The sequence below is a fragment of the Sinohyriopsis cumingii genome, chromosome 17 (assembly GCF_028554795.1).
Source record: "Sinohyriopsis cumingii isolate HCF-2022 chromosome 17, ASM2855479v2, whole genome shotgun sequence".
In the NCBI taxonomy this organism is placed as follows: Eukaryota; Metazoa; Mollusca; class Bivalvia; order Unionida; family Unionidae; genus Sinohyriopsis; species Sinohyriopsis cumingii.
Window position 1 is genome coordinate 102,643,428 of NC_142977.1, and position 12,074 is coordinate 102,655,501.

At 35.7% G+C, this 12,074-nt stretch overlaps 1 protein-coding gene across 3 annotated transcripts in view; it reads right to left on the reverse strand.

Annotated features, from left to right (window-relative positions):
• Window positions 1–12,074, reverse strand: part of LOC149779574 (autophagy-related protein 9A-like) — a 96,571-nt gene that overhangs the window by 14,739 nt on the left and 69,758 nt on the right. For all 3 annotated transcript variants that reach the window (XM_089940316.1, XM_089940318.1, XM_089940317.1), the window contains 4 exons: window positions 10,414–10,548; window positions 7,992–8,171; window positions 3,612–3,695; window positions 1,733–1,799 (listed from right to left, as the gene is read on the reverse strand). In XM_089940316.1, the coding sequence (XP_089796442.1) occupies window positions 1,733–1,799; window positions 3,612–3,695; window positions 7,992–8,171; window positions 10,414–10,548 (466 nt within the window). The remainder of the gene's footprint in view (window positions 1–1,732; window positions 1,800–3,611; window positions 3,696–7,991; window positions 8,172–10,413; window positions 10,549–12,074) is intronic.

A 12,074-nucleotide genomic window follows, 5' to 3' on the forward strand; every position in this document is an offset into this window, starting at 1 on the left:
TTCTGAGAAAATAAGTAATTTTCATAACGATTTCATGCATGTTTTACTCGATTTAACAACATTTAAAGTTTGCTAGGCCATCCGGTAAGTGGTTACGCTTTGCCACCACCATGTTGGCCGCTTGTGATGCCAGACTGGTTTTCATACAATCCATGTAAGGAAAGATATGGATATCGAGCCCACTCTGAAGAAAAAAAGTCTATTAGACAAATCTCATCCAATGAGCATGTGGATTGACTCAGCATATGTTTACTGCAAGCACCCAAATGATCCATACTGCACTCTCTGAATATTCTGGTTAGAACTTAATAAAATTAACTCATGATCAGTTCCGTTACAACTCAATTACGTGATTGTTTTGGGCATTAAGTGGTGGCAGAAATTCCCAGGTTTTTCCCAACTTTCATCAATTTTTACAAAATTCAATGACTTTTCATTGTCAGGACCAAAAAAATATCATTTCGCCTGACTTTTTCCTGATTTCCCAGTAGTGTGGGAACCCTGCAAGCACAAGCCATCCATAAAGTTTGGTCCAGGTCTACGATGTAGAACTAATGCTATTGTGTTGAAACCATTTTACTTCTTTCAGTCAGTAACACTGATCTTTGACCTCTGACCCCCAAATTACATCCTTACACCAAGTGAAAGCCATAAAGTTTAGTCCAGATCTGTGATGTAGAACTAATGATACTGTGTGGAAACCATTTTTCTTCCATCAGTCACAATAATCTCAATCGTTTTCCCCATAATCGATATGATTCTTCAGAAACCATTTTCCTCCTTTCAGTCACAGAGACTCCGACCTTTTGACCACAACCTCTTAACCACAAAATCATTTGGGTTCTCCCTTACCCCATGTGCAAACTATCAACAAAGTTTGGCAACTGTAGATTTGTTGTTGTTGTGGGGTTCAATGCCATATTTCAGCACATGATAGGCTATGCATGGCGGCCAGTATTAATGGTGGAGGAAGAACCCGGGAAAACCCCGGGAAGAACCACCAACCCATGAGAAGCTACTGGCAAGCTTTCTCACATACCCACGTTAGCCGAATCCTCGACTCGAACCCACACAGACAGAGGTGAGATGGCAGTGATCCGTAATGGAGAGCGCTTTAGACCACTTGACCACTCGGGACCCCGCAACTGTAGATGGTGGAGAACTAAAGTTATTGTTCGGAAACAAAATTACCAACTAATGGATGGACAACATAACAAGATAACATGCTCAGCCCTATGGAGGACATATAAAAAGGACTTCTATACCTAAAAACTGTCAGGGCTGTTATCACTAATAATAATAATCACCAGGGGTTTTTTAAATAAGAAAACAAGAATTATCAATCTACCTCCTTGCATACTTTACAAGCTCAGTTACTTAAAAGTTGAGAAAAGAAAAAGTTAACAGTCTCTATGGATACAAAGAAACATTTTTTGCTGGAAATTAGTTTTAATAAAAGATTCAAGATTAGAGTGTATTATTCAATTACACACTTCACACACTCACTGATTCAAATCTTTCATTCAAATGCTAGAGAAAAACACCAACTAATAACAGTGGAAAGACAATGCAAGTGTATCAGGTGAAAGATCTGTGAAATGGCTGGAAGGAGTGATGAGAGATTTCTCTAAGTGGCCATGTAAATACAGTTTAAAACTGATAATAATATTGACATTTTATCCACGATCTAATGGCAATTTGTGCTGGAAGAAATATGAATGCTTGAACTTGCCTTGTTCTTTGACATTATTGATAAACATGCTGCAGTTTTCTGGAGGTTTCCATTCTGGATTGGTTAGCTAAAAGAAAGAAAGAAAATTTTATTTTTCATAAAGATGCACAAAACTTCTCTGGTTCTAAATTGTCATTTTAATAATCTGAAACAGATGTGCACTCAAGTTATTATCCCATAATAATATTTATGGAGCAAAGAAGAATATCAACAGAAGAGTGAAAAGCTACGCTTGAAATAAAATGCCATAATCCTTGTCTTTTAACATAACTGTCTTTTAGGTGTGATTACATAACTCAAATCTGAACTCCAAATGAACTTTTATAATCAATGCATGCTTTACCTTTCAAGTAATCATCAACATCAAAAGAAAATGACATACAATATGTTTATCACTGTTTATTTCTGCATTGTAACTGATTACAAATATAACATATGACCTGAAACAGATATTTAAGTCACTCCTTAAAATTTAATGGTGTTTTATGAACTCAAAACTACCACATTAACCCTTTACCTCATAGAGCATAGTGACAAAGTGCAGCACGCTATAAATAGAACACCTGTTACCTAGCAGACCGCATCCGCATAGGCATGCCTGTGAATTGTTAAGCAATGTAGTGGTGTTACGTTTAACAGCAGTTTTAACCATTTTACGTTTTAGGTAGACATCTATTATATATGGAAAAATTGAAGAGTAAAGTCCGATTGTTATAGCTGTGTACTTATTTTTCACGGAAGAATATTCTATGTGCTTCAAAATCTTGAGAGAACTCGTTCACCGTCATGTCCGTGAGGCCGCGTGACCGACCGTAGCTGCCATTTCCCATACTCGAAATTTACATGTTTTTTGTCTGCGTCTACATCACTAAGTCATCTGAATTTGATAATCAATAAAATCAATAAAAACTAATTGCTGCTTACATAAATATCAGAGCCTTTACCTTAGTTACTGAATCTTTCGTGGTTGTGATTCTACTCGTGAAAACTTTGTAAGTACTGAATGAAATCCTGCCTGTGAACTGTTAAGCAATTTAGTGTATGTTACGTTTAACAACAATTTTAACCATTTTACATTTTTGGTACACATATATTATATGTGGACAAATTTAAGAGTAATGTCCGATTGTTATAGCTGTGTAATTATTTTCCACAGAAGAATTTTTTTTATGTGCTTCAAAATCTTGAGAGAACTCGTTCACCGTCATGTCCGTGAGGCCACGTGACCAACCGTAGCTGCCATTTCCGATACTCGAAATTTACAAGGTTTTTGTGTGCGTCTATATCATTAAGTCATCTGAATTTGACAATTTATAAAAACTAATTGCTGCCTACATTAATATCAGAGCCTTTACCTAATTTATTGAATCTTTCGTGGCTGTTATTCTAATCGTGAAAATTTCGTACGTACTGAATGAAATCCGCGGCTGCCATTTTGGAGAGTGGAGATTACGACCCAGTTACTTTAAATAGCAGATATCGACCAGTGCATGAATAGCGACCACGTGATCTGACGTAATTGTCATTCGCAGAAATGAATGTAGTATGTAATAAGGGGGTTTTCCCCGAAGGTGGCGCTACGAAAACTAGCTCAAAATGGCTGATGTTTACAGCAGGCGTCAAAAGGCGCTTATATGCGAATCTTGCAGAGGCGTCACAAGGCGCTTCCATGCGAATGGAGTAGAGGCGTCCAAATACGCTTGTATGAGGTAAAGGGTTAATACAAATAACATTTAACTATCTTATCATTATGCACTGGCAAAGGGAGAATTATTTTCCAAGTACACTATGTGATAGGCAAAGAGGTGAGTTGCCAAAATGATGGAAATGAAAAGTATTTATAAATAAATGAAACTGCAAAATCACAACAATAACTTACATGGAAATGCATGAGAGATAATTCTATCTTTCCATCTTCTCCCTGGTTGTATTGGTTAGCATCCGTGTCTGCTTCACTAACCCACTACAAAGCAACATATATGTACAGTAAAGTGAGTGTTGCCAGCCATGTTGCATCATTGCATGTACCACAGAAATGTCTCTGATAAGATGTATATAGTATCACATACACAAATAAACTGTCACAAATACAAGAACATCCAGCAGGAATTTGGAGATGTAGTACCTGGGTCATAACTTGGTCATTCAAAACTGTGAAAAAAGCATCACTTGCATTGTTGCTGAAATTTATTGTTGGTCAGACTAAATCACAAGAACAACCAAAACAGAATTATTTGTTGGATTTTTATATCTTTAATATGTTCAGATAAAATATAAGGTTTCTGAAATACTTTTATGATGCATTTTGCATTCATAATAAACCTTTGGCATTAGCATATACATATGTACAACACTCAGGTGGAATTTTTTTTCTCCAAAACAGAGACAAATGTGCATACAGGATTCTTTCAAAACCTTGACTGGATTTATAACTTATTTCATGATAGACTAAAATTCTTTAAAAATGGGAATTTAAAAGTGTAGCTATTACTAAGGTAGACATAGTATTTATAATGAGATAGCTTTTATACATGATTTAAGGAAGCCACATTGATCCAGATCTCTCATAGGCTCAGGGACATTTCTGCCAAACTAGTGCTCATAAAATGATTCCTTGATCTCTGTTACTGACAGAAGATGCTTTGGTTCAACCATGAAAACATTAAACCATGGAGACATATTTCACCAGCTTAAATTGACCAAGACATACTTTCTGCAATAATTCAGGTCAAAATTCAACTACATGCATAAAAGAATAATGCTCAAAATTACGATTTAAACTGATGCTTATGCAGGAAGCATGCCTCAATCAGTCTATGAAATTGTCATCTCTTTATCACAATTACGTATGAAGTCACCTTATTTTCACCAGGCAATCAAAACACTTTTCCAAATGTTTGGAAAGCCTAATTCTGACATCAGATCTGCCAACCATGATGAGTCCATCTCAGTAAGGCAGTTGATTTTTTTCTGTAAGATTGACCAGTTTTCAGTAAGGTGTAACAAAATATCAATAACTGCTATTATAAAGCTGGAAAATGTAATTAAAAGTTCAATGCATTGATGAGAAACATTATGTTCAAATGAAAAGTTTGTAAAGTACAGTTGCACAAACTAAAGTTCCAAACCCTATGCAGCTCAATAACTTGTTGCTATCTCTCAACTTGACATAATACCAGACCCTCACACAGCAGAATCTCATGAAGTCACAAAAGAGGTTTAAGCAGCCTTATTGTTCACTTCATTCCATGGGATTGAAAAGAGACAAGAACAGCATAAATTTTGTGTGTGTTCTGTGTGTGATTTGGGTCACTATCAAACCAAATAACTCTGTACAACTTTATACTGGGTCACTAAAGAATGTATCCCATCAAATTTTCCCTTGACTCTGTATCATTTCCAACTGGTTCACTAACAAACATATTGACTCCGAAGGGCCCCAGATGGCTAAGTGGTTCAAGGTGCTCGCCTCTACAGATCACTCACATAATCTCCCCTTTCCCAGCTTTACTAACACGGGTGCATAAGAAAGCTTGCCAGTAGCTTCCTGTGGGTCTGTGCTTCTAATCAGGATCTTCCTGGTTCTTCCTCTATTGAATATACTGGCTGCCATGTTGAGTTTATAATGCGCTGAAAAATGGTATTAAACCCTACAAAAACAGACCAAACTATTGACCGCATCATTCCACAATGGGTCACCATGAAGCCTACTCTTTCTGTATCATTTCACATCGGATAACCAATCAACCTACTGTATCATTCCACAGAAGGAATATTGTTTTAAACTTGCAGTTCGTAGCAGCCACAAAAATGGAATACCTGCCAACTTTTCAGAGATAGAGTTGGGAGATTTTTGACACTAAAATAGTGTGTTCAATTCACCTGACCTAAATAAGCAACACTGCACAATTAGCAATAATAAAACAAGTTTTCTTTGAGGCATTTAATACACTTCCAAGCAAAAGAATAGCTGCCAGACTTAGCTCCGTAATATATCATCACCCCTCACAAACACAAACATGTCTGTCTTTAAAATCCACCAGACTGTGGAATACAGTATTGAGTCACGGTTCCTAACTTTGTTACTCTCAGCAATTAACTGAATGGTTTAAAAGTGATGCAAGTGTCATTACTGTTCTTCTTTGTACTCAAACTTCTCCAAACATCTTGCTGAATTTTTCAGAGCAATGAAATTGCTCTTTTCCAACCTGATACAGAGTATTGTTCCAGCTGTTGTATATACCAGAATGACTAATGTTGATATGGTGTTTGCATCGATATGGTGTTTGCACTAAGCAAAAAGTATAAAATGATCCCCCTTGCTGGTGAGCTTCACGAAGTCAAACTCTGTGAACCAGAGTTCTGAAATTTGGCTTTGTGGGTTTTTCTCACTTAACAGATCGACCATCATTCCCTGTACCACAGTTGCTTTTAGTCATTTTTCCTTAAAAAATGAATCACACTGTCACACTGCTTTTACCATTACCATCCCAGCTAATAATTTCATTTTGCATTTTATGTATCCAGCTTTGAGAAATATTGCCCCTGACTAAGAACTAGCCAATAATCTTTAATAAAGATGGCATGAACATTTTTATTCAAGGCAATGAAGTGTATTAACTTTTATTTCTTCAACATCTACATCTTCAATTTACCCAAACACAAACCAGTTGGGTTGTTCTACTTCATGTACTACATTACCTATGCAAAGTAACTTTATGGGTTCTCACACAGCAGTACTCAAAGAACACCAGCTAGCACCAGTCTATTAAGTAATCTGTGGAATGGTGGATGTTATTTTCAGCATTCAATTATCACAAAGGGACAAAGAAACTTATAAAATAATGCCTGATGCACCAGTAAAAGTAAAAAAAAAGAAAAAAAGAAAGTCTTATTTTGCATATTTACTTCAAGATCTGCACAGTGCTATCTTTTCCTTGGCAGATTATATCACTGTAATAAAAGTGTTAGCATGTAACCAATATAAACAATATAACATTATAAGGTTTGAATATCTTGTTTATCTGAAAAGAGCTACATTATGGAATTTTCATTGCAGATCTTGGTCTCATTTAACTTCAGTCTAGATTTATATTTTACATAACAGTTCTGATTTTTTCGTTTTTTTTTTTCTTCTTCAGAATAATAACTCAATGATTAAATACAAACTTACGCATTTCTGCAAGTTTCCACCTTCAGAAATTGGGACCCTTCCATCATTAATTCAAACTTAAAAATACATTACACTATGTGTCTTCAGTGACCCTGTACTGAAACTCAAGAGTCAACTTAACAAACCTTTGTTTAGATTGACAAATATGTTGCTTTAATTGCAATGAATGAATTGCCATCTGTACAATTTGATCACCTGTGCAATTTTGGTGATTGCTGGTGCCAAAAGAGACTTGAAAGTTGATATATTCTCACATAACCAGTGTGCACCAAAGAAAAGTTGTCCATAAATTTTTTCAATTTTTCCTGTATACAAATTTTGTGTGAAAACAGCAATCTCATGTTAAAGATGCAATCCTGTGACAAGTTTATAAAGCAATGGCAATCAAAGTACTAGAAACTCAATATTTTGTCAATGTTTTCAGCTGTTTCAAGTTTTGCAGGTCAATGACAATAAAAGACTTTATGCTGGGAGAGAGAATTTGCATGACATTTGAGATACTAAAGTTTTAATTATAATGGACCACATAACATCCAAGTTAAAACTGTGAATCATTTTATAAGACATGACCCCGTCATCACAAAACTCAGCAATCTGAGTGCAAATTCATAAATATTGACTCTACACATTAAATCAGACAAATTTTCATATAAGAAATTACCTAGTATATTCACCAATATTCTCATGCTAAACAGATTTTAGCATTACGAGTTTTGTTCTTTGGGGTTACATGCTATTTTTCAGTGCACGACAGGCTTTACATGGCAGACAGTATCATTGGTGAATGAAGAGCCCAGGGCAAATACCAGTTAAAACACTGACCCACAGGAAGCTACTGGTAAGTTTTCTCATATACCCAGTGTCTGAGCCCAAGACATGCAGCAGTATGGACAGAGGCAAGATGGCAATGATCTGTAAAGCAAGTGCTTTAGACCAGTCTGCTACTCAGGACCCCTCCATTACAAGCTTTAACATGCATGTTATTTTGCTCATAACGAATCATTCAAAATTGAGTTTCAGTTTACAATTAAACTGAGGAGTTTTGTGGTTTTTGTATGGGTTCTGACTCTCCCTACCAAAGCTTACCTGTGGATTTCCATGTTTTCTTATGTCCATTTGAGCAAATGAGCAGACATCCCCCACCCCTACCACCTCCACAGTGAAGTTATGAAAGAAGTCCACAATTTCAGAAGCTTTCCTCCTAAAGCAGAACATCAGGATGAACGGGGTAATGATGGGGCTGAATAACTCCTCTAGCAGGTATACCTGGGGAAAATAATAAACATGTATAAAAGTATACTGGCAACAAATCATATTGATGATGTCACAATCATATCATTTCCAGCTGCAAAGCACTTACTTTATAACAAAAGTAAACATTCTTAAAACAAGAAAAACAAGAATTCTCTACAACACTTCGATACTATGTGTAAACCTTAAATTGTGACAAGATCTAACCTTCCCAAAAATTACCCTGATAAACAGTATCACAATATTCATAACATTGATAACCAAATGGACATTACCATCATCACCAGAAAAATACTTCACCTATCTCATTTATGGCTTTCTGGTGAGACCAATGGAATTCATTATATGCAAGATACTAGTTATGGAAATCCCACATGGGAGTCTGATTTAAGGGCAGGAACACCGGAATAAGTTCCTGCCAACAAAATCTTAACTCTAGGGTGGGATTTCCCTCTCCTGTACCAATGCATATAATAGATTTTGCTTTGTTCCAAGCAGTACCATATATACTCCTTTATAGGATGAGTCAAACTTCAAAACTGCACATACCCAGATCTGCTATCGTATAATGCACCTACAGATCTGGTTCTGTTCAATCTGTTAGGAGTGATCAGTAGAACAAATAACATAGATCCTGAAAACAAGTTTGGAGATTATGGACATAAATGTTCCCTGCAAATAATATGAAGTTGGTCAAAAATCTGGATTCACTAAAAACAGCATAAATAGCTTAGTGTAAAAATATTTTTTGGCAGAAATGATTTTGTTATTTATAAAGCAATTAAACATCCCTTCAAAACTAAATTCAACACAAATGCTTAACTCTTTACCTTCTGCTGACACATATATGCAACCCTAAAAATAGCCTTGTAACCCCAGAGACACATATACAAGCTACTAATAATACTCTCTCTGTCCCGGCTGGCACATACATGCATTTCCATCCAAGGGTTGGGAAACGCCAGCGGCACATATACACAATTCATATTAAAGCTGAACATTGGATGAAATTACAAACATTTGTTCTTTTTTAAAATATTTATCCAATGAAAATAGTCCTTACATAAAATGATGAAAAGTATTCTCTTAGTAGTTTTACAACATATAAGTGGGAAATTCGATTGAAAACAAGGTCAATTGTGAAAGTAAAACAAAATGGCAACATTCATGTATTCCTACGACCATTCTGATGAAAGTTTTGAAGAATTTGAAAGTGATGACATTGCAAATAACATTGATTTTCATCAGACTCAAGACGAAGGATCGGACATTAGTATAAGTCTTGTTTCAACACCTGACATTTCAGACTTATCTGAATCTGAGGATGAAACGTGCAATGATCAAATCTGGTCGGAACACGTGAGGCTGATAAATTTGGATGACTTTACAGCAGTTTCAGGGACAACATTTATTTTATAAGAAAATGGAAGGGAGATTTCCTTTTACATTTTTTTTCTCAAAGAAATATTCCAGTTACTTGTAGATGAAACAAACAAATATGCTGGGAAAAAAATTGGCGAGAAGCCTGATTCCATGTGGTCAACAACTACAGCAGACATGAAGTCTTTGTTGGATGTGAAATATGCAAAGTTAAATTATGTGTAGACAGGGACTGCTTCAGGCAGTATCATAGATAATTACCAAATCTGCAGTAAACTTGCGGACACATTGTTGTGCAAAATAGTGGTGAGAAAAGTAGTCTAATATACATTACGAACACAAACTGATATCCTGAGGTGTATTTTTTAAATTATGAATATGTGAATACAAAACATTGATTCCTGTGGATTATATGTACTTGTTGGTGAAAATGAGTGGCACAAAACACTGGTAAGTGTTTTAAAAAAATTCTTTAGAAATTATATTACATCGTTTGCATGGGACAAGATTGATATAGAAAATGTAGACAGCATGTGCACTAACCCATGAAGCTCTCACTCAGGCAGCCATTATGATGCTCTGGTGTCCAGCCTACAAACAACAGCTAGAAGGCTGGCTGCTTATCAGGCAGGGCAGCAAGTACTTGCAGAAGGTAAAGAGTTAAGACATCAATGAATGTCATAACCAAGATCATGCCATCTAGCGTCATTGAGTTTATTCATGTGAGATAGTTATCCAACATGGCTTTCTCATCAGAGTAAACTGTCTCACACATACATTGGAATGTAAGAAAATAATGATATACTGCAAAAAGATTAGGAAAAAACAAGATAGGAAAGGACTCCATCATATACATATTTGAAAAAAGAAAACTCACAGCTTTGAATTGGAAGAGCAGTGAGAACTCATCTCTGACATGGTAGGTATGGGCATTACCCTTCCAATTATCAGGGATGTAGTGAATGTGGGCCAGGATGTTCCGCATCAGGATCTCGGGACAGTGGACAGTGTTCTGTACAGAGAAAAAAAATATTCTGGGATTTTCACAAAAGTATTGATGAACAAAGGGTAGGTAAAACAGTAGGTAACAATAATCATGAAAAGTATCCTAACAAAACAACATTTTGACAGTTATCAAAAAAAAATTATATATAAAAAACAGCAAAAACTATTTCAGTGATTTCTCCTGGATTTCCCCACTCTATCACTTTCATTAGTGGGAAATATACATTTATAGGGGGTAAAGTTTTTATATGCGAACAGTAACAATGAATACACATACATCTTAACTAAAATGTTTGTGATTCAAAATATTTAATGAATAAGGATAACTTAAGTTCTTTATCTTCATTACTGACACAGCAGCAATCATGTGCAATTACAATTAGACTGTATAAAATGCATCAAAACAGCAGAGGCATTACCACTGAATTCCAAACACCACATGTAACAGCAGAGGCATTACCAGTGAATACCAAAAACTGCATGTAACAGATATGGGGTAGTTATCTTTGAGCTGTAAACGACAAAACATTCTGGATCTATGAGACAACTGCTGTTACAAAATCTAAGAATAAAAATATGCAGTTAAACAATGCCAATATTTTTATTGCCATTTTTACCAATGTTACAATATGCAGTTAAACAATGCCAATATTTTTATTGCCATTTTTACAAATGTTATAATATGCAGTTAAACAGAGACAATATTTTTATTGCCACCTTTACAAATGTCATAATATGCAATTAAACAGAGACAATGTTTGGATGGTTGTCTTTTCAAATGAAGCCCTTGTGTGTTTATTGAGGTTTCCTTGTGTGTTACTGTAAGGTGTCCTTGTGTGTTATTGTGAAGTTCCCTTGTGTTAATGAAGCCCTTGCATATTTATTGAGGTTTCCTTGTGTGTTAATGCAAGGTGCCCTTGCATGTTATTGCGAGTTTTCCTTCTGTGTTACTGCAAGGTGCCCTTGCATGTTATTGTTTGATTCCCTTCTGTTATTATGAGGTTTCCTTACAAGTTACTATGAGGTGCCATTGTGTGTTACTGTGAGGTTCCCTTGTGTTATTATTGCTTCCTTGTATTATTGTGAAGCATCCTTGTGTGTTATTGAGGTGCCCTTGTGTTATAGTAAGGTTTATTGTAGAAGAAGTAGTATTGTTGTTTCGGTTTCCTTGTTACTGTGATGTTTCCCCATGTTATTATGAGATTTCCTTGTGTGTTACAGGTATTATAAGGTTTCCTTTTGTTAATGTGAAAATCATTGTGTGTAATGGTGTCCTTGTGTGTTTTTATGAGGTTCTCTTGTGTGTTATGGAGAGGTGTCCTTGTGTGACATTGTGAGGTTTCCTTAAAGGAAAAATAGCAGTAATATAATTTTTCTGTTGTAGTCGTTTCTGTTAACATTACCATCATCATCATCTGTATTTTACAGGTGGGAGTGTTGATGTGGGTCAATTCTCCACAGATGTGAAAATTCTACAACAGATCTGTCATCTGGGAGTGAAAAATATATGGAGTATAAATTCCGTATGACAAC